The 24545-nt window shown below is 42.4% G+C and overlaps 1 protein-coding gene across 1 annotated transcript in view; it reads left to right on the top strand.

The window, feature by feature from the left end:
* LOC122808698 (alpha-2-macroglobulin-like protein 1) overlaps positions 1-24545 on the top strand; it is a 488551-nt gene that overhangs the window by 192428 nt on the left and 271578 nt on the right. Inside the window, exon 13 of the mRNA XM_044079684.1 lies at positions 13662-13731. Coding sequence (XP_043935619.1) covers positions 13662-13731 — 70 coding nt within the window. The remainder of the gene's footprint in view (positions 1-13661; positions 13732-24545) is intronic.

The following is a 24545-nucleotide window of genomic DNA, read 5'->3' as shown; positions in this document are numbered from 1 at the left end:
AGTCTTCAACTCATCAGTGTCACCTTTATCATTTAATGTGTTGAGGGAAAGACTTTGGTTCCAAGTTTCAAAACAGGAGAGTTGCTCTTTATAACGGCACAAGGGCAAAGGTGGGTTAAATGGGGAATTAACCAAACATATTAAGATTAGTGAAGGAATTAGGGAAGGCTGTCATTTTGCCCATCTTTGCTCATCTTACCAATTGGAGTATTAGCACAGTTTGTTAGAATACTGCTATTAGGCACGCAGGAAGATGCTTTGGCTTTTTGCAAATGGTTATATGACCATTACCACAGGTTAGACTTGATGTTTCAAGGAATGGAGAAGATTTTTTTTAAAAATTTAAGAGTGGAATCAGGATTAGAATGCAATTTTAAGTTGGAGTAGGAAGATCAAAATGTGCTATTCAACATGATTTAATGGTAAAAAGGGGATTGTGTAATATCTGAATCTAAAAATGGTGGAAAATGAGGGCAAGTTACGTTTTTATTTATCCCTTCTTGACTGAGTTAGTACCACTATGCTGGTGACCTTTTTTTTCAAGAAAGACCCCCAGTGGTACTTATTTGATAAATAATATGTATATAATACAAATAAATGATGAGAATCTTAGTTATACATTTTCAGGTTTGGGGGGGTTGGCATAATGGTTAAGGTGTTTACCTTGCAAACACAAGGTGCAAGGTTTAATCTGCTTCCTTTTGTAAAAGATTACAAATTGATAAAAAGAATACAGCATATTATGATAAGTTCATATGATGAGAGAGGATATTAGGATAGGGAAAGTAATTCTAAGATTATGTAGCAAGTAGGAAGCATGTGGAGTACCCAGGTTTTACCTCCATATAGAGGCAGCAGCTACAGTATTTGTTTTCCAAAGTAGCCTATAGAGGGAACAATGAAGAGTAGGACCTGGAATGGATAAACAATAATGCTCAAAACCTTTTGAATACATCTGCTAAACAAATTAAGGAGAATTATGAAGCGTTTGTGGGCCTGCTTCAAATAGGCCTGAGGAACTACCCAGAAACTACAATCTAGAGTAAAGCTGTACAGCAGAAGGGAAGGCAGTGATGAGGAATTAATTATGTAGGAGAGCTGTTCCATAGATTCAGAGGCTCCTCTGGAAGGATTCCAAAGTAGAAGCAAATTAAAGACAGATATTGCAAACAGTAAGGTACATGGTTTCATTATGAGTAGCTGAAGATGACAAATGTTCAATGGTTTAAAGAAGGAGTCCAGGGTGGGAAGGAGGGAGGAGGGAAGAATAGAATTGCATTGGTTGGAGATGGGGATGCTCTGAAATATATTGATATAGTGCACGTTTTGTAGAATTAAAGAAAAATAAATAGAAGTAAACAGAGAAATAGAGTCTAAGATGGACAGAGTAAGAGAAGATAGTGCATGTTAAATCTACATGAAATGAGGGCTTAAAAAGAAAAAGAATAATGTGGCTTATAGGTTCATAGGTTCATAGGTTGATACTAGGCTATCTGCCCTAGGGCATTTATAAGCCTAGCCAGAGTGTATTTGACTTTCACCACCCTTTTAGATTAGTTAACTGTGCCTCTGTATAGTAGGTCACAGAAGATAGCCCTTTTAAGGTTAGTTTACTGTGCCTCTGTCTAGTAGGGACACAGAAGAGATCCCAGGGGTAAACCTACGATCTCCCATCCACTTGCCAAGATTTCTCTTGAAGAGGGTCATTGAGGGGCTCTGCCTAACATGGATTGGGATTTTGTTCCAGAGTGAGGGGAGCCTCTGGGATAGGAATCTGTCCCTCCAGCATGTCCTATTTATTTCTGTGCTGAGGTTTAAGTCCCTGGAGCGTGTGGCTCTAAGGGATTTGGATTTCCTGAGGTGGAGCATGTCCATTAATTCTGGTTTGGACATGGCTTTATACGTCAGGCACAGATCGCCTCTGAGTAGGCGGTAAGCAACTGAGTAGAGCTAGAGTTTCTTTAGCCTAACTGCATTGTGCATCTGTTTGAGTCCATTGATCCTCTTGGTGAGGTACTTTTGGGGTCTTTCCAGTTGCTGCAGGTGTCAGGTAAGGTACATCCCAAATGGGGCATTGTATTCAATTATGGGCCTGATGAGTGATGAGTAGAGGGGCACAATGACCTCTCTTGATTTAGATGTGAACCCTTTCGTGATAAGGTAGGCTATATAGAAGGTCTTTCTAACCACTTTGGCAACGTGATTGTCAAAGGAGAGATTGCTATCTACTTGGGTCCCCAAATCCCTAATTACTTCTTCCGTACTTAATAGATTACCACCTATGTGTTAATTTGTGGGCACTTTGTTTTTCCCAAAGGGCATGACTATGCACTTTTTGGCATTTAGCTTTAGGCCATGGCTCTGGCACCAGTTATCCTTCTCTGTGTGACCCTTTTGGAGGATGCTTGTGTCAGTTGGTGAGTCACTTATGGCACCCAGTTTGCAGTCATCTGCGAACTTGGTCAGCCATAGTCCTCCCGTGTTAGCCTGTACCTCAGAGAAATATATACCGAACAAGAGAGGTCCCAGGATTGAGCCCTGTGGGATGCCACTTCTAACTGGTTTAGAGTCTGACATGGCACTTGCAATTCTGACCATGTGAGTTCTATCCCTGAGCCAGTTTGCAACCCATCTTGTGACATAGGGGTTGATATTTAAGCTGGTGAGCTTATTTATGATGCCCGAGTGGGGTATTGTGTCAAAGGCTTTTGCGAGGTCCAGGTAGGCTGTGTGGACTACCTTCCCTTCATCTATGGCCTTGGTGACTGTTTCAAAGAAGTTGACCAGGTTCAAGTGGCAAGATCTGCCCTTAACAAAGCCGACTTGGGTAGGATCCAATGTTTGGAGGTTCCCAATGTCTTTGTTTATGAGTTCCATGATGATAGACTCCACAGCTTTGCAGACCAGGCTAGTCAGGCTTATAGGGTGATAGTTTCCGGGGTCTGTTGTGGCACCACCTTTGTGGAATGGGACCACTGTTGCTGTATGCCATTCCTTGGGTACATATCCTGTAGTAAGGCTGAGACTGAACAGTGACTTTATGTGAGGGTTCAGTTCTTCTTGGAGGTCATGTAAAATGCAGCCCGGGACACCGTCCGGTCCCATTGATGCTGTGTTTTTTGCTTTGGAGAGGGCAGCTCTCACCTGTGCATCTGTGATGTCAGGGAGGCTACACTCTGTTGGGACAGACATTTTCTCTTTTGGGGGGGAAGGGGGGGGAAGTTTGCACTGAACCTGTCTGCCAGGATGTTGGCAATGTCTGTGGGTTCAGTGTAGTTTTTGTCATTTTGGACTAACTCAGAGCATATCTGGGAGTTGCCACCCAAGTTCCTGACATAACTAAAGAAGGCCTTGTGATTATCTTTAGCGTCTTGTGCAATTTTTCTTTCGAAGCTGGCCTCAGATGACTTTATGAGGGATCGTAGTTTCTTGCTAGTACTGATCAGAGATGCCTTCCCTTTTTGGGATTTTGCTCTATCATGTAGTAGCTTCCTCCATCTGTTGTATAGCTTATTTATGGCTGGGGTCCACCAGACAGGTCTCCTGCCTTTGGAGGAGTGAGTCTTGGTTTTATTTGGGATAGCACGATCCATGCATTCCTGTAGGTGTCCATAGAATGCATTTGTAAAGGATTCTGTGGTTTGGGCTGTATTTTCCACTGGCCCGGGATCTTTGAAGGATTCCACTTCAGTTTTGAGAAGTGTGAAGTTTGCTTTTAAGAAGTTCTTCACCATGGTTTCCTTGGCTGGGGGTGGAGATGGGATATGGATGTCCAGTGAGATTAATTTATGGTCAGATCTTACCAATGAGGGGTATACCTCTGATATGGAACATAGAGTTCCCATGTTGGTGATGATCAGGTCCAATATGTTTTCCCCTCTTGTGGGAGTGGTGACCAGTTGTTCCATAGCATTTGAATTTATAAATTCTAGGACCCGTTGGGCGAGGGTGTTGGGGCTTGAGTAGTGCTCCCAGTCTATGTTTGGGTAGTTGAAGTTACCCAATATGATAGTGTTTGGAGAGACCTTCATATTCTCCAGTGTTCTCAGGAAAGCCAAGTGGGGTTCCTGAGTTTGGGAGGGTGGTCTGCAGGCTACAAACTGAAAGGCAGTTTTGCCCACTATTAGTTGCACATGGATGGTCTCTGATGCTTCGTGCAGTGCCACTAACCTGGAGATGTGGGTATCTTTGATGAATATGGATACTCTCCCTCCTTTTGTGGTACGGTCCGAGTTTTGGGGCCAAAAAGCATGGTATGAGGTATAACCTGGTAGTGCTGGGGTGCTCTCAGGTGCCTTGAACCAGGTTTCTGTTACTGCGCAGATATCAATATTCTCCATACTGAGGAGAGCCTTGAGTGCATGCATCTTGAGGTTTAGACTTCTGGCGTTGTGCAGCATTACCCTTAGTTTCTTTTTCCTTGTGTTGTCTATGGAGGTGGGTTTGTCTTTTGAGTCCTGCCTAAAAAGGCACTATGGGGGTGGCAAGAGCCTTAGCCAGTATTTGAAAGCCCAGCGGTGACAGGTGCAAGCCGTCCCAAGCGAAGCAATGTGGCTTGTCGAGCATGTCATCCCAGGCTGACAGACACTGGATCCCCTTTGAATGACACCAATACTTTAGCCAGTTGTTAAAATTGATCATTTTGTCTTTATACTATGGCATCATTCTTGGTGAGGGTAAGATGCTACTCAAGGTCAGGGTCATACTGGCCTGGGCTACATTATCAGAGAGCTCCTCTATGTTTATTTTCATGTAGTCCAGGGAGGTACGTCTCAGGTCATTCACAACAGCATGGACAATGACGGAGTCATATTTGTACTTGCTTTGGAGTGACCTGAGTGCTTGTGTTATGTGGCGGATCCTGGCACCCGATAGGCAGCTTACAGTGACCTTCTCCTTGTTCAGCCTGGTGAGTGGAGCGTCAGTGTGTCTGACAACAGAGTCACCTATTACAAGTGTATTAGGTGTGTTGTTTAGCCTTAAGGGCTGTGACTGTGTGGCACACTGACTTTGTCTACTATGTGATACGTGGGTATTGTTGTGGGGTAGCAGTTTCTTGGAAGTCTGCTTTGGTGGTCTCTGCTGCTTGGGCAGATTTTTATTTAGAGCCTCCGAGTATGTTTTTGTGTGTTTATGTGTTTGGTTTGTTGTTGTGATAGGTCTATGTGAGACTGGATTTGTGGTGTGTGTGGTTACCTTCTCCTCCTGACTGACTGTGCCAGTACTGGGTTGAGAGAGCTCAGCCTCCAGTTTGGCTATATAGTTGCATCTCTCGCATATATTTGAGCTTGTTGGGAGGAGGAGAGGGTGGTCTGTGTACATAAGGCAGTTGTAACATTGCTTCAAGATTCCCAGATTCACCAGCTGGACTGGAGAGTGAACCCGAAACTGACTTTTGGACATGCCAGAATAGTATAAGAAAATACTTTTTGAATGATCAAAAAGGACCAATAGGGAGCCAAATACTTAAAGGGAGTATAAGAGGGTTTAGTGCTTTAGTTTATTAGTGCTTACTTATAAGATTACTTATACGAGCAACTGCAGGGCTTTAGAATGAAAATAGAGTGCTTACTTTGAGATTTAGAACAGTTCTAAGCAAAAAAGTGAAGAGCAGACTTCGTGGACCCGGGAATAGTTTAAACCGGTTTAAGCGGCGCTGCCCGATGCTGCGCTATGTGCAAAATTGTGCAAAACAGCGCAGATGCGGGTTTTAAACCATGGAAACTGAAAGGGATAGGAATTGACCCAAAATGGCCAATAAGCTACTAGTTTCAGGGCTGAGACCACTCCTCCAGGGACAGATAGGCTGCTCAAAGCTCCCCACTCTCACTGGTGAACAGAGAAGCTTCCTCCTATCCAAGTAAGGATATGGGCAACACAGGAAACTATACCACAGTCCAGAATTCAGCAAAACCTGAAATCTGGACTAATCTATTTCAGCAAAGGCGGGAAAAGAGAATATTTTTTTTTTTTTTTTTCAGGAAACAGCAGAAAAACACACAGAAAACACTGTAAATGCTATAAACAGGCTAGCACACTTTAATGTGTAGCCTACAACAGTTATACAATACAAAAAAACTGTAAAAAGCAGAAGGCAAATGCAATTTAAACTTTTTAAAGCACAGATCAGTTAGAAATTCACTTGTTAGGTGGGAAACGGCAGTTGGAGCAAAAAAACAGAGAAAAAATACTTAAATCTGGAAAAGTCTCTCTTGGGTCTCTCTGTTGCCTGTATCACTCTGCAGAACACCATGAGGAGCTGTGCAGAGTTGTATACTGGCGCAAAACAATGCAAATGCGGGTTTTAAAGCAAGGAAACTGAAAGAGATAGGAATTGATCCAAAACGGCCAATAAGCTACTAGTTTCAGGGCTGAGACCACTCCTCCAGGGACAGATAGGCTGCTCCAAGCTCACCACTCTCACTGGTGAGCAGAGAAGCTTCCCCCTATCCAAGTAAGGATATGGGCAACACAGAAAACTATACCACAGTCCGGAATTCAGCAAAACCTGAAATCTGGACTAATCTAGTTCAGCAAAGGAGGGAAAAGAGAATATTTTTTTGTTTTTTTCAGGAAACAGCAGAAAAGCACACAGAAAACACTGTAAATGCTATAAACAGGCTAGCGGACCTTAGTGTGTAGCCTACAACAGTTATACAATACAAAAATGACTTAAACTGATATAAAACAAGTGCAAAAACTGTAAAAAGCAGAAGGCAAATGCAATTTAAACTTTTTAAAGCACAGATCAGTTAGAAATTCGCTTTTTAGGCGGGAAAAGGCAGTCAGAGCAAAAAAAACAGAGAAAAAATACTTAAATCTGGAAAAGTCTCTCTTGGGTCTCTCTGTTGCCTGTATCACTCTGCAGGACACCACGAGGGGCTGTGTGGAGTTGTATACTGACGCAAAAACGCACAAATGCGGGTTTTAAACAGGGAAACTGAAAGAGATAGGAATTGACCCAAAACGGCCAATAAGCTATTAGTTTTAGGGCTGAGACCACTCCTCCAGGGACAGATAGGCTGCTCAAAGCTACCCACTCTCACTGGTGAACAGAGAAGCTTCCTCCTATCCAAGTAAGGATATGGGCAACACAGGAAACTATACCACAGTCCGGAATTCAGCAAAACCTGAAATCTGGACTAATCTAGTTCAGCAAAGGCGGGAAAAAAGAATATTTTTTTTTTGTTTGTTTTTTTTTTTTTCAGGAAACAGCAGAAAAACACACAGAAAACACTGTAAATGCTATAAACAGGCTAGAGCACTTTAGTGTGTTGCCTACAACAGTTATACAATACAAAAATGACTTAAATTGATATAAAACAAGTGTAAAAACTGCAAAAAGCAGAATGCAAATGCAATTTAAACTTTTTAAAGCACAGATCAGTTAGAAATCTGCTTTTTAGGCGGGAAAAGGCAGTCGGAGCAAAAAAACAGAGAAAAAAATACTTAAATCTGGAAAAGTCTCTCTTGGGTCTCTCTGTTGCCTGTATCAGGACACCACGAGGAGCTGTGTGGAGTTGTATACAATAACAAACTTTTTAAATCACAGATTCGCTAAAAAAAATGGCATTTTAGGCAGAATTAGTTAAGACAGCAAGAAAAGTAGAAAACTGATACTTAATCACTCCAAAGTCACTCTTTTGTCTCTCTGCTGCTGTAAACTCTGCAGAAAACCTGGAAGGCACTTGCTGAGCGAAATACAAGCGTAAAAACTGTACAAATGAGGTTTTTATAGTAGGGAAGTAAAAGAGATGGAAATTAGCCCAAAATGGCCAATAAACTACTAACTTCTGGGCTGAAACCACTCCTCCAGGGACAGATAGGCTGCTCAAAGCTCCCGTCTCTCACAGGTGAACAGAGAAACTTCCTTCTATCCAAGTAAGGTAATGGCAACACAGTAACTTGTAAAGCAGTTCCCACCTGTGTCCCTGCTGTACAGGGGAAACAGGTGCTGATTTTGTGGGAAAATGGCCAAAATTCTTAGCTAGGCTTATAAGGGCCTGTGGGCCAATAGTCTTCTATCATCCTATAAACTGATGAACCTATGGAATATATGTGAGAAGTTAAGCAAACTTGGGTGCCTGGAAGAACTGAGAATGATATTTAGTAAACAAATACCTAGCACATGGCAATATTGCCTCATATGGACCAGGAGAAAACATGTATGGAAGAAATTCAAGAAAATGTATTTGTTATTTCTAGGGGATAGGTGAGGAATCTAAAAGCAAGAGGATGGATGGATAATTCTGAATGGAAGATGGAAAAATGGGAACAAATAAAATAAAATTGTGCAACTGGTTGGTAAGTTCCAAGGAAGATAAGGTATTAATTGGAAGGTTTAGGAGAGAATGACAAAAATTGAGGCTATATTATAATACATGAGTATAAGAATGGCATTTGGAATATTGTAGGGCTAACTGGAAGATACAGCGATGTATAACAATTCCTGAGGGAGAAATGAAAGTGGACGAGAAAGTAGAATTGTTTGAATTTTGAAAGATAACAATAAATATATATATGTCATACTGCTTCATATTTTATCTAGCTTGTTGAATAATCTCTATGCTATAATGTATGTTATATAATGTTGAGTACTGAATGGCATTTTATTAAAATTTATATGATATAAAACATCAGTATACATTTTTTGCTGTACCTTTTTATTTCTGTGGTATATATAATAAGTGGTGCAAATCCAATTCACATCATGATATTAGTTTTTCTAAAGTATTCCTTCAGCATACATAGATCTATAAGTTTGGACCTAGCTTAGTTGGATTTCTTACATAGACCCATTTTTATATTTACTGATCAGTAGTTTACCTGATATCTGATATATGTATGCATCTTTAATAAAATGTTGCTCTATATTGCAATTTAGATTTTGCTATCAGTGATGCTTTTCCTAATCACTGCAAATAAGAGACTGGATTATGTGGAGGGGTCAGTAACATATCCATATCTAAAAGGAGACTATAGGAAAGACTTTAAAATGAGCAGACATAAATCTAAGTTGCAAAATGTTATAAAATTAGAACTTCAGTAATAAGAAAACATTCAGTATTACAGCACTTATGTTTGTTTGTGTCTTTCGGCTTGTTCCCGGTTAGGGGTCGCCACAGCAGAACTCCAGTCCGCTAATGATTGGCAGTAGAGTTCTATGTGCTGGCTTTCTGGGCCTAATGCACAACCTTCAATGAAGGAACACCCGTTCATGCATGTCACCACACAGAAGACGCTCTAACTGAGGATCGAACGGGCAACGTCTAACTGTGAGGCGACAACGCTACCACAGCACCACCACCGCAGTATTACAGCACTCCTCTTTCAGGTTAGTCACAGCATTTTATGAGTGTGGTCTTGCCCATATTTTTATCTCCATTCACCTTCCATATTAGGTGCAAAAAGGCATGTTAGCCATTTCATTTTACCCTATTACAGCACTTATGTCATAGGGTAAAATGAAATGGGTAACATGCCTTTTTGCACCTAATATGGAAGGTGAATGGAGATAAAAATATGGGCAGGACCACACTCATAAAATGCTGTGACTAACCTGAAAGAGGTTAACATTCTACAGAACAAGAAGCAGATGACAGAACATTGCTAATTTTATAGAAAATTACTATGGAAGCCAAAACATTTACTCTTTTCCACAATGCATAGAAGTGTATTAGGTAACTTCAGCGAAAGCCTTGCTCAATGATGTTCATAGTCTTTTATTTTATTTTTTTTTTCCTGAAGTGAATTATTCTAACAGATGCCGTTACATTTTTAAGAGGACTACATTTTTGTGGACATATTATAATTGGACAAAAGCATGAAAAACTTCAGAGAGTTAGCCCAGTCCTGCCACATAAACTAGTAATAGTTGAATGCCTACTTAACCTGGTAAACTTATTTGAGAGGCTCAGCAAGGCAATGGAGGAGGGTGAAACAATCCACACTGTTTATCTTGACCTAAGCAAGGCATTTGATACAATACCACATTCAGGTATTGTTGACAAGCTCTCTGAGCTAGGCATAAATCTCTACATAACTCTGGATTGCTGGCTGGTTCACAAACAGGACTCAAGAAGTCAGGATTGGTAAGACCACCTCTAGACCAGTCTCTGTGCTTAGCCTGCTACTTGTTACTAATCAGGACCATAATTGAGTATAACGCCCCTTTTGGTATGTAGTATACAAAGTACGTGCAGATATTTGACAGACGTCAGAGGTTTCTAACTAAGAAGATCAAGGAACTGGAGCACCTGCCTTACACATACTGATTAAAGGCCCTGTCACTATACTCAATATCATATATATTTCTTAGGGGAGACTTGTACCTGGCTTTCAGAGCAATCTCCGACCCAAACCTAATGAATTTGCTGTACATCTGTAAATCAAATGGGACTAGAGCTACTCACTCCAGGGACCTAAATACAGTTTGTGACTTGAATAGGATGTGATGGAGGGACAGATTTGTCTCCCAGTGACTGTCGCATCTTTGAATAGGTTACCAGTTCATGTGAAGCAGAGCACCTCTATGACACTGTTCAAAATGAACCTGGACGAGTGGATGGGGCACCATAAATTCTTACTGGGGATTGCACCCACAACCCTCCTGGATATGGACAGTCATTACTAAATACAATATTGGGTATCGACTAGAGCATCTATGATATTACATTAAGATGAAATGGCTAGGCTTGAAATGACCTCCGGGTCAATAGCCTAGTAACCTCCTATGATCCTATGATCCTGGTTTGGGTCTACTTCTCAGAAGTCAAGGCTAATATTCAAGGTCTCTGGCTCACCAAGTTTATAGATGAATGTAAATTGGGAGCTATTATAGATTTTCCCAAGACATCAACATCTTGCATGAGGGTTTAACACAGACAACTGTAGTAGTACTACTAAGATGACACTTGTGCTCAGTTTTGTAGCGGTAATTTACTGAACTGCATTTTTAGTTGGTGAGATGCATTCAGTGTTTTGTGATTCTCTCTTCTGAGTTTTCTACCAAGTTAATAACTCTGTCAATAAACCACCACAAATATATATATATATATATATATATATATATATATATATATATATATATATATATATATATAGATATATAGATAAAGACAGATATACATATGTATATAAATGCACACACACATACACGCACACATATATACATGTAAAGGGTGTATGACAATACACGGAAATGCAAAAACATTGAGCACAATCTATTTAATCTTTGCATTTTAAGAAAATAAATCACCGCAAATAAATAGCTAATAATAATAAAACAACTAAAACAAGATCGCAAGACCAAACAAAATGTTTCACTCTTTGATTACTGAAACCAAAAGACTACTACTACAGTCTGACCAAATTTGTTTGAAAAGTGATAGTGTTACAGAAACGGGTTTTGTAAGGTTACAAAATAAATTAGGGTTAGCGTATGGTTTATTGTTAGGACTGGGCAACATTATTAATGTATGCAAGTCAAGGCTAATATTCAAGGCCTCCTGTTCACCAGTTGTGTAGATGACTGTAAATTGGAAATTATTATAGATTCCCTCCAAGACTCCAACATCTTGCAAGAGAGTTTAACATAGACAAATTAATAGAGCCAAAGCTATGGCCTAAAACTCACTGTCAAAAAATGCATTGCAATGGCCTTTTGGAAAATGTCAACCAAAATTAATTACTACATCAATGAACCACCTTTAAGAGTTAACTCAGAAGTAATTGATCAGGGAACATATGTAAACAGCAATCTTGCCTTGACCAACACATAGCTAAGATAGTAAAAAATAATTTTATGTCACCCAAATTAAAGGTAAAGGTATGTCAAAAAGTTCCAAGGAAGTTATAGTACCACTCTACTAGGTCCTTATCAGACCTATCATTGAATGCAATGCCACGTTTCATATTTATCTAACCAGATAGTTGCAACAGTTGGAATGCCCTCAAAGGTTTCTCACTAGGAGAATTCAGGGCATTAATACCCTGTCCTACACTGATCACCTAAAGGCTCTGATTCTGTATTTATTATCATGCAAGCTGCTGAGAGAGGATCATTGCCTGGCTTACGGGACTTCCTCAGATCCAGCTCTGATGGATCTTTTGCACATGCGCAAAACAAACAGTACCAGAAACATTTGATCCAGGGATCTTGACTTAGCTTCTGACATAAACAGAGCCTCCACCATCCATGAAAACATAATTCATCCCTGACCTTTTTCAAAAGACATTTTGACAATTTGATGACACATCATATATTTTCTCCCCATATGGCCCCCATGTCCCTTATGGACAGAGGCAGTCAATAAAAAAAAGTATTATCCTAACACCCCTCCTAAAATTCCTTAGTTACCTCAGCAGTAAAATGCCCACCGTATAGATGCCTATGACAGTTGAGACTTAAATGGTATGGTTTGTGTGGCCAGGTTTGTAAGGGCCCTAGTGGTCATTAGTCTAGTAGTGATCTATGAACTTATATGGTCTTGAATGTCTACTTTGTGACCTGAGTATAGTTAGCAGCCTAATTCAGAGGAAGGCCCAGGCAGAAAGGGTATGAGTTTATTTATTTATTTTTTATTTATTTTAAATTTGTTAACCAGGAAAAACTAGCTGGACCAGGTCCATTTTTAGTGGATGCCCAGTGAGAAAAGCTACACAGTTAAGATATAGTAGGAAGTTAATACAATGAGAAATATACAAGATGGGAACATAGTAGATTATTTACAAGCAGAGATATTCAATCATTTGTTCACAATAGTTAACAGGCATTGCAGGACTGAAATACAGTTAGATTAATATTTACAAAGGTAGTATAGACAGTTTACATTTCTAGTAAATATACACTGAAAGACGTGCAAAGACCAATGTAGCTTATTTTAAGAGTATGTATTTCTATGTAACTAAAATAGTGTGAATTCTAGATTGGAGTTGTTTGGAGGAGGAGAAGAGAAGGTATAGAGATTGCCAAGTCATACATGGGCAGAATTAATGAAAAACAAAAATTTAAATTTAAATTTAAATTCAAACTTTCTATGCTACACCCTGTCTGAGAATGTTATATGTAATTTGTGGTCATTGTAATGTTTTTGTCCATAATTGTTGGTCAAGAATGATATACTTTTATTTTAAGAAGGTGTACTGAATATGTTTTTAAATATGCTTGTTTTGTTTTAGTCAAGTGAAAATGTCACATTTATTTATGACTACAGTGATGTAAAATATTTGATTCTGATGATACCTCCTAGGTATATGATGACATAAAAGCATTACATTTTGTATCCATTTTTTTGTTAAATGGATATTGTTGTGAGTGTGGTCAGTGTGTGTGTTTTTTTTTATTTATTAATAAGGGAATGACTGAATGGCTGATGTCAGCACACCTGTCCTTTTGATAAACAGCCAGATGCATCACACTGCTGAGCTTTGTCACTAAACCGGAGTCCTATAGGAGTGTGTGTGTGTGTGTGTGTGTGTGTTTGGAATGCTCTGATGAACTGTCACAATTCTCTAGATTTGTACATTGTCAACTTTCAAGAAGAAATAATGTTCCCATCCAGAAAGACTAAATATAACTTTAAGAAAAATGAAGTTAAGTCTGTCTGAGTTTGCACCACACATCACTAATGCAGAGAAAACTTTTTAACATTGTTCTCTAGGTAATCACAAGAGGAAGCATTATCAGTACTGGCAGACATGGAGTGTCCATACCAAGAAGACCTAGAAGTGGTAAGTTTCTCCTTAAGTGAACTGCTTACCGTTTCATTACTTGTATTAAAACATTAGAAAGGTTCTACATATATGTAAACATTAGCAAGGCATGCACTGAACACATAGTACTACATCCTAATGGCATTGTGAGGCACAGCCACACAGTGTAAATATCTTATAAGCATCAATGTACATTAATATATGTTCATTGTGCAAAGAAGCAAGTGTTAACCGAGCTTATGAAATAGTATGGGCCGGATTTACGAAGGCTTGCACGGAGTCTTAGAGTAGAGTAAGACTCCATGCAGCCATCATGTCCGACGAGCGAACCAGGAACAGCCTGCAGGGGCGTGCAAGAGAGCTCCTAAAACGGCTCATACACGGACAGGGCCGGGTCATGCAAATTACCTCAATTGCATCTGAAAGGCATGCAAATGAGGTAGATTTGCGATTCAGGAAACCCGGACCTGTCCGAGTAAGAGCAGTGTTATTTGCAGAAATGTACTCAGTTGACAACTGAGTACCGTTCTGCAAATAGCAAAACGGAGCTGTGACAGCTCCAAATAAAGGTTGCATCCAGTAGAGGAAGCATGCCAATGGCCAAATATATGGCCATTGGTAATGTTTCCCGATGCAATATAAAAATAAAAATAATTAATTTGTTTTCTCCGATTTCCGATGTTTAAGAGTAGCGCAGCACCGCGCAAACGGGCTGTGCTCTAAAAACCAGAAAAATAAAAATTGAAACCCACAAACGTGGAAATCATTTAAATTGTTAATTTACAATGCAAGGGAATGGCAGGCTGAAGTCAATATGGCCACCGAGTAGAGGTTGCTAAGGGGGGAAGCACAGTCTAATAGATGTAACCAAGCATTAGTAGGCAATCCTATGCAAATGAGGATAAGGATAGTGAATCACAGGTTTCCATAGCAAATGAGCACAGTCAGTGGAGTGTAAGAGTAGGACAAGGTGAGTAACAGAGTAGAAGATAGGTGACATCATGAGTGGGGTATGTATGAAAGAAGGGAAGCTCATTGGAGCAGAGTGGCATGTGTCAGCTGTCATTTACACATCATTGAAAGAGGTGTGTCAACAGGTAGGCTAGGTAAAGTCAAGAAATGGAAGGTGTATGCCATGAACAACACCAAAGTTTCTTGTTGAGTGGGTATGCGCGCGTGTGAGCACGTGTAAACCCGAGTAACACAGTGTGCGCGTGTAAGCATGAGTGCACGTGTTTAAACCGGAGTAAGCATGTATAAGGCAGTTTAAAGTGTTGTAAGCGCGTTTGCACTGGTATGCGTGCGTTGTAACCCGAATAAGCAAGTTGTAGTCTGTGTAAGCATGTGTGCGTGCGTGTGATCTGCTGTGAGCGTGTTTGCGCTTGTGTGCTAGGCACTGCCCCCCTGAGGAAACAGAAAGGAAATAGGAAGCACAACAAATAGTAGGAAGCTACCAGGGAGTACTAGCAGAGCTATCAGGTGAAAACAATCAGAATCAGGCAATTACACTGGCAGTACACTAGCCCAGCCCAGCCTAGCACTTAAAACTCTGCAAACAACAGTTCATTATGTTTCTCACAAGAGACACTGCAGTAAGCTAATAGAAGTCAAAACTGAAAAAGCTTTACTGAGACAAAGAAATGATTGGGGCTGCCATTGCTGTTATAAGGTGACATATGCAACTTGCTGAGAGTGGTGACAATGAAAATGCTGCTGGACAACCCACAGTGAGGAGACGGAGAAGAGTGTACAGGCCCAGGGTAACCTACCAGGGGCTACATGAGCTGGAGATAGTGGAGCGCTATAGAGTGGACAGAGACCTCCTGCAGCAAATTGTTGAGCTGTGCAGGCCACGCCTCACACACAGTTCCAACAGTGGGGAACCCATCCCAGTGGAAACCAAGGTATGTGTTGGCCTAAGAATATTAGCAACAGGTACCTTCCAGAGACCGACTGGTGTTATGATGGGGATATCACAGACATCAGCATCCAGGGTACTGCACCAGTTCCTGGATGCAATGTCAGCACATGTCGGTGATCATGTATATTTTCCCAATTCCCGTGAGGTATTGGCCAGCAATATGCATCTCTTCTAGCAAATAGCAGAATACCCTGAGGTAGTGGGTGCAATAGACTGCACACACATGTGCATCAAAGCACCAGCTGGCGAGTGGGGTAGGGTCTACTACAACCGCAAGGGCTTCCCCGCCATCAACTTCCAGGTCGTGTGTGATGCCCAGGGCATAATACTGAATGTGTGTGCTGTCTGCCCTGGAAGCTGTCATGATTCCCGTATCTGGCATCTGATGCAGCTGTACCAGACATTTGCCAATGGGGACATCCCACATGGTCACCTAGTGGGGGATGCTGGCTATGCACTGGAGCCGTGGCTGATGACACCCATCAGAAATGCACACACACCTGAACAGGAATGCCATAATGAGGCACACGCACAAACACGAAATGTAATCGAGCGTATGTTTGGGCTGCTCAAGACATGGTTCTGGTGCCTGGACACATCTGGTGGAGTCTTGCAGTACTCACCAACTACATGTACCCAAATTGTCATGGTATGTGCTATGCTACATAATATGATCCTGCAAAAACAGCTGCAGCAGGACCAGCATAGGCCTGGGCCAAACAGCCCCCCACCATTGCCAAGGTCATCACAGGCAGAGTGTGACTTAGAGGAGGAACAACCTGAGCCTGCCCCAGTAGGCAGAAGGAGGCGTGCCCAGTATGCTTTGGCCTTGGCAAAGAGACAACGCATAGCACATACACTGGCTCAGTAGGAACTATGGAAATGATACCTGTCTCTGACTTGCACATATAGTAAAAGGGATGCCTAAGTTGACACTACCTGCTGTCAAACATGTACAGGGAGTGTAGTATGTGCATCTGACATAGGCAGCCCTGCAGCATCACCTGAGGCATGATTGCTATGTGTTAAACAATTTAAGGCAGAGCTAAACAGCATTTACCACCATGTAGTATATGCAAACAGAATCGCGCACACTAACTAATACAACTGTGGTCAATGTCGAGTAATATTGGCCAATGTCCAGCAAAGTTGGTGAATATACAGCAATGTCAGACAAGCCTGGTCTAAGCAGGGCAAAGCTGAAAAAAGCCAACATGCTCATATTTGCTTAACTGGCCCCATAAGCAGTGTGGTCTGCTCAGTATGAAAATATAAAGCAGTGATGGGCCTCGAACCCAGGATACTGTGCACTATATGTAAAGTACTGAACCACTAAACCAAGACAGTATTGCAGTGGTCAGCCAGTATGAAGGAATGTTGATAAGTCTATGCAAAGTATCTCATGGAAACTCTGCAGGCACAGTATAATCCCTGTTGTGTTATGACACAAGGGTGTGTCCTGCAGTAAGAACAGAACATGACCTCCAACACACACAGTATAAATGTTAATATTGGTCATGTTCACACACATCCACAAATGTAGTGTACTTCAGATCACAGCATACTGAAAGGTCACACTGGGCATGCTCACACACTTGAATAAATGAGACATATGCCAGGCAACAAAACATGGAAAGCCTGAACTGGGCATGCTCACACACTTAGGCCATGTCTGAGTACAGCAGTGGGCCACACATATCTGGCAGTTGCATGTGTTAACCCAGGAACCTCTCACTATCCAGCAATCTGCCCTGTGCACACAGTTACATGACAACAGACACATATATAATATAGTGGAACCCTGTCATGATCAAACATGTTCTGTAGATACCTAAGTTGTTCATAGAAGCTGGGAAAGCAAAGATGATAAAGACCTGCAAACAGTATCAGCAAGAAATATTGTGCATCCCGAACATAAGCATAGCTTTAGAGGTTGATACTAGGCTATCTGCCCTAGGGCATGTACCAGCCTAGCCAGAGTGTGTTTGGCTTTTGCAACCCTGTCAGATTACTACACTGTGCCAGTGAATAGTAGGTCACACATGATAGCCCATGTACATTTAGGCTAGTGTGCCTCTGTCTAGCAGGGACACAGAGGATATCCCAGGGGTAAACATATGATCACCCATACAGCCGTCAAGATGTCCCCTGTAGGTGGTCAGTGGGTGGCTCTGACTATGTGTAACTGTGATCACAATCCAGAGTGAGTGGAGGCCCTGGGATAAGAATCTGTCCCTCCAGCATGTCCTATTAACATCTGTGCTGAGGTATATGTCCTTGGAGTGTGTAGCTACAAGGGAGTCAGATATCCTGAGGTGGAGCATGTCCAGTAATTCTGGGTTGGGTATTACTGTAAACAACAGGCACACATCATATCCGAGTAGGTGGTAAGCGACTGAGTAGAGCTGGAGTTACTGCATCCGAACTGTGGAGGTCATCCGTGTGAGTCCCCACATCTGTTTGGTGAGGAACCTCTGTGGCCAGTGCAGTTGCTGCAGGTGTTGGGTAAGGTACACCCCAAAGGTGGCATTGTAACCAAGCATGGCTGTGATGAGTATAGGGGCACAATGACCTCACTTGATCTAGATGTGAAACCATATGGGATAAGGTGGCTTATATAAAAGGTCTGTCCAACCACTTTGGCAATGTGAATGTCAAAGGCGACAGTACCAACAAGTCATGTCCGCAATCACCTAACAACTCCTACCGTATGTAATGGAGTACTACCTATGTGGTAATGTGTGGGCATGTTGTTATTCCCAAAGGGGATGACTATGCAACTAATGGCATTTAGCTGTAGGCCATGGCTCAGGCAACAGACCCTGTTGAAGTATGCATGTGGCAGCTGGAGAGTTGATCATGGCACCCAGTTTGCAGTCAAGTGCGAGCAAGGTCAGCCATATTCCCCCTGTGGTAGCCTGTATGTCAGACAAATATATACTGAACAAGAGAGGTCCCAGGACCGAGCCGTGTGGGATGCCACGTGTAACTGGTGTATAGTCAGACATGGCACCTGCAATTCTGACCATGTGTGTGCTATCCCTGATCCAGGTAGCAATCCAACATGTGAGATATGTGTCCATATCAATGCTGGTGAGCCTATGCATAATGGCCCAATGGGTAATTGTGTGGAAGGGTTTTGCAAGGTTCAGGTAGGCTGCGTGTACAACTGTCCCTATGTTGATGGACCTGTTAACTGTCTAAAGAATACAAACATGTTCAAGAGGCAAGATCTGCCCACAACAACACTGACATGTGTAGGACACAGTGTCTGTAGGTTCCCGATGTCTATGTGTAAGAGTCCCATGACAATATGCTCCATAACTTTGCAGAACAGGCTAGTTAGGCTTATAGGGCAATATTGTGTGTGGTCCATTGTGGCACCTACCCTATGGAGTGGGACCACTGTCACTGTACGCCATTCCATGTGTACATATCCTGTAGTAACTCCGATATTGCACAGTGATGTAATGTGAGGGTTACGTCTGTCATGAAGCTAGTGTAAGATGCAGGCCAGGACACCATCTGGTCCCATTGATGCTGTAATGTATGCTTTGGGGAGGGCAGCACTCACCTGTTACTGTGTGATGTCAGGGAGGTTACACTCTGTTGGGATGGATAGTTGCTCCCTAGGGGGGTTGGGGGGAGACATCTGCACTGAACCTGTTTGCCAGGATGTTGGCTATGCCAGTGGGTTCAGGGTAAGTTCAGTCAGTATGCAGTAACTCACAGCATATCAGTGAGTGTCCTCCCAGGTTCCTGACATAACTGAAGAAGGCCTTGTGATAGTCCTACATGTCTGGTGCAATTGTCCATGAGAAGCAGCCCTTACATAAGTATATAAGTGATCGTAGCTGTCTGCTAGTACAGATCACAGATGCTTTCCCCATCTGTGATTGTGCTGTATCATGTAGTAGCTTCCTCCTGACGTCATACAGCTTATTTATGGCTGGGGTCTACCAGACAGGTCCTCTGCCATTGGAGGAGTGAGTCCTGTTGTTATTAGGGATAGCACAATCCATGTAGTCCACTAGGTGTCCATAGAATTTGTATGTAAAGGATTCAGCAGTCAGAGCCGTATTTGCCACTGTCTCAGGGTCTCTGAAGGATACCACCTTGCTTTTGTGAAGTGAGATGTTGGCTCATGAGAAGTTCACCAGGATTACCCAGGATGGGTGTGTGGAGTGTATATGTATGTCCAGTTAGATATATGTATGTTCTGACCTTACCAATGAGGGGTATATCACTGGTGTGGAACATATAGTCCCCATGTTGGTGATGATCAGGTCCAATATGTATTCCCCCTTGTGGCTTTGGTGACCTGTTGTGCCATAGCATATGACTTTACAAATTGTAGTGACTGTAGGGCAAGGGTGTTGTGGCTTGAGTTGTATCCCCAGTCAAAATTTGTGTAGCTGAAGTCACACAATATAATGGTGTTTGTGGAGACCTTCATATTCCCCACTGTTCCCAGGAAAGCTGAGTGTGGTTCCTGAGTATGGGAGGGTGGTCTGTAGCAGGCAACAAACTGAAAGGCAGTTTTGCACAATGGTAGTTGTATATGTATGGTCTGTGATGCTTAGTGCAGTGCTACTAACCTGGAGGTGTGTGTATCTGTGATGTATATGGATACTCCCCCTAGATGTGTTGTCTGTTCCAAGTCCTGTGGTCAGAAAGCATGGTATGAAACATAACCTGGTAGTGCTGGTGTGCATATGTGAGCCTGAACTAGGCGTCTGTTAGTGCACAGATATCTCTATCCTCCATACTGAGGAGAGTCCTGAGTGGCTGCAATATGAGGGTAACACATCTGGTGTTGAGCAGCATTACCCTTAGTGTCATTTAACCTGTAATGTCTATGGAGGTGGGTTTGTCTTTTGAGCCCTGATCAACAAATGCACTATGGTGGTAGCAAGAGCCGTAGACAGCATTTGAAGGTCCAAGGGTGACAGGTGCAAGCTGTCCATAGTGAGGCTACGTGACATGTCGAGCATGTCACCACAGGCTGACAGACACTGTATCCCCTATGAATGACACCAATCAGTTAGCCAACTGTTAAACGTGATATGTTTGTCTGTATACTGTGACATCATACTTGGTGGGTGTAAAATGCTAGACAAGGTTAGGGTCATACTGGTCTGGGCTACATGATCCCAGTGTTCCTCCATGTACCATGTCATGTGGTCCAGGGAGTAATGTCTGAGGTTTTACACACCAGCATGGACAATGATGGTGCCAGTCCTGTACTTGCTTTGGAGTGACCTGACTGCATGTGTTATGTGGCAGAACCTGGCACCCGACAGACAGCACAAAGGGACTATTCCCTTGTATGGGCTGGTGAGTGGTACGTCAGTATGTCTGACAATAAGCATCGCCTATCACAAGTGTATTAGGTGTGTTGTGCAGCCCAAAGGGCAGTGACTGTGTGGCACACTGAGATTGTGAACTATGTGAGATGTGGGTATTGTAGTAGGGTAGCAGTTGTGTGTGTGCCTGCTGTGGAGGTCTCCACTGCTTAGGCAGAGTTCATTTACAGCATCCGAGTATGTGTATGTGTGATAATGTGGTTTGAGTGCTGTCGACAGAGGATATGTGAGACTGATATGTGGTGTGTGTGGTTACCTTCATCACCTGATAGACTGTGCCAGTCATGGGTCGAGAGAGTTCAGCACCCTGTATGTCTCCATAGGTGCATCTCACACATATATCTGAGTTTGTTGGGAGGAGGAGAGTGTTGTCTGTGTACATGAGGCAGATGAGAGATTGTGTCTACATCACAATATTCACCAGCTGGACTGGAGAGTACACACGAAGCCGACCCCTGAACATGCTGGGATATCATGATGACATACTCTGTAGCCGCATCACAAAGGATCAGTACGGTGTTAAGTGTGTAAAAGAGTATAACAGGGATTAGTGCACAGGTTCGTTGGTGTTCTGTAAAGAGTAGCTGAGAAGGAGTCCAGACTGAATCATGACACCTCCGACAGCTATGTCATATATAGCAATGTACACACATATATGTCATGAGGCAGGGCCAACTGTACCTTACTGACAATGCCGACATCCTGACAGACAGGCCCATATATACATACCCACCTCCCACTGACGATAGTCCATATCATCATACCAGGAGATATCACATGTACAATGGATGATCATCTACCCGCAATGCCAAAAGCATGGCATCAAGTGGACTACATGGATTACCAATATGTGCCATGCATAAACTACAGAATGAACAGATCTTCCACCTGAACTGTCAGCTGAGCTTCCCCCCCATACACAGGATGTGGAACCGTTGAATGTGTTACAGCAACATATGGCACTCCACACAAGTGTTGGTGCACAACACACCATGGGAAGTATAGTCCAGTACACCTATGAAGTCCGATCTGCAAGTCCATGGAGCCCATCATGGTTGAAGTCATAAACCGAGCTATTGGAAGCTGACATACACACAACTTTACTAACTGTGGTATGTCCATGTGCGGATCATGGTTCCCAAACATGCTAGACTGTTTCCAAGGCAGACACACAGGACATACATCACTGAACACAGCTACACATGTCTCACATACACTTTGAATAGCCCTTTATCAACATCCCAGACACATGTAGTACCCACAAAACCAACAAGCTGTGCATAAATATGTGTTGACATATGAAGGAATGTCAATGTGTCCACAGATAGATCACACAAGGTAAGGATTATGAGTTCCTGTTCAAGCTGTTGCCACCTAACGACCCACATGGACCATTCCTGGAATGGCATAAAACAAAGTGTACACACATTACCATGTCCAGTCTGATGATGTTACCATCTTAGAAATACAGCAGGAGAAGAGAAACCACCCAGTAAAGCAAATAGCGTACCATGCTAATGTGTCTCTCTAGTATCATAACATAGTTAAATTGGGGTTTGAATCCTGCAAATGCTGACTGTGTGGGGGGGTGCAATTGTCTTGGAAAGGAGTTCCCTTTTTGGAGACCAGGAAAACACACTAGAAGATGTACATTCCTCTTTGGAAAGACTGATGATGTCATCATCCTAGAAATACAGCAGGAGAAGGGAAACCATCCAGTAAAGCAAATAGTGTGCTGTGCTGATGCGCATGTCTCTAGAATCATAACATAGGTAGGTAGGGGTTTGAATCTTGCAAATGCTGACTGTGTGGGGGGCTGTATGTGTGCAATTGTTTTTGACAGCAGTGTCCTTTTTGGAGACTGGGAAAACACACTAGACGATGTACATTCCTCTTTGGAAAGACTGATGATGTCACCATCCTAGAAATACAGCAGGAAAAGGGAACCCACCCACTAAAGCAAATAGTGCAATGTGCTAATGCATCTCTTTCTAGTATCATAACATAGTTAGGTAGGGGTTTGACTCCTGCAAACACTGACTGTGGGGGTGTGTATGTGTGCAATCATCTTTGACAGGAGTGCCCTTTTTGGAAACTGGGAAAACACACTAGAAGATGTACATTCCTCTTTGGAAAGACTGATGATGTCACCATCCTACAAATACAGCAGGAGAAGGGAAACCACCCAGTAAAGCAAATAGTGCTCTGTGCCCATGCATCTCTCTCTAGTATCATAACATAGTTAGGTAGGGGTTTGCATCCTGCAAACACTGACTGTATATGTGTGGGGGTGTGTATATGTGTGCAATTGTCTTCAACAGGCGTGCCCTTTTTGGAGGCTGGGAAAACACACTAGAAGATGTACATTCCTCTTTGGAAAGACTGATGATGTCACCATCCTAGAAATACAGCAGGAGAAGAGAAACCACCCAATAAAGCAAATAGTGTGCCGTGCTAATGCATCTCTCTCTCTAGTATCATAACATTGTTAGGTAGGGGTTTGAATCCTGCAAGCACTGACTGTGTGTATCACTGTTGGACAATGCGGTGTGAGTGTTGCTTTTACTATAGTATGACATATTATGATTACAACAGTAAGTGCATTGCACACATCAGGTATATGCATGGCAAAATATATGTGTACATGTCCCGTCAATCAGTACATAGGTGTGAAGTCTGCATACTACATGAATACATTTGTTGCCACTGACAGGTTGTGCCGCTGCTTCTCAGATCGTAGGTCACATATGTATGTATGTGACAGGGCCATCCACTGTCTTGATCTGTGGCCAAGGTCATCTGTGCCACACGCACCCATGACAGTTACTTAAGAGTAGTGTGAGTGAGGGTATATGCCTGGGGTATATGTCAGACATGTTCATACACAAGAACGACTGCCAATAATGGACAGTTGTTATAGCTGTTCAACTGCCTTGTGGATATGCATCCAGACCTCTAATGTCTCATGTGATACATCTTGGGGCTCCACAATACCTATGGATATGTGGATACCAAGGGACACATGACATAACATGAGGCTGTATGTACACATTGGTACCCAACATACATGTAGAGCCTACCACCTATGTGGTACTGATGGGATAGTAAGTATAGTACATGTGGATGACGATGCCATAGTTGGCTTAGTGCTATACAGCATGTATCAGATGACAGGTATCTGTCTGCATGATACCCTTGTGTAGGATGTGCGTCCCATCCAGGGAATGGATTGTAGGCCAATGCATGCATTTACAGAGTTGGATGGACACATCCCTAGTGTGTTTGCATGTACCTAAGGGGCCTATATGCCAAACAGGTGTGATCACAGGAATGGGTGGCAATCATTACCACTGGTTAGTGTTATAGTGTAGCACTGGAAGGATTCAACTGTTACTGAGTTCCCTACGACTGTGTGTCATTTGTCAGGACATCATCCAATGCTTGCTTATAGTCATGCTGTTGAGGTTGTGTATACTACCAGACCGCAAATCATTGACAGATACTAACATTATCACCCACAGCATAGTGTCAACCCATGTCATACA

This window comes from Protopterus annectens, chromosome 8.part0, assembly GCF_019279795.1.
Source record: "Protopterus annectens isolate FY-2018-M chromosome 8.part0, PAN1.0, whole genome shotgun sequence".
NCBI lineage: Eukaryota > Metazoa > Chordata > Ceratodontiformes > Protopteridae > Protopterus > Protopterus annectens.
This window is presented reverse-complemented; position numbering and strand designations above follow the sequence as displayed.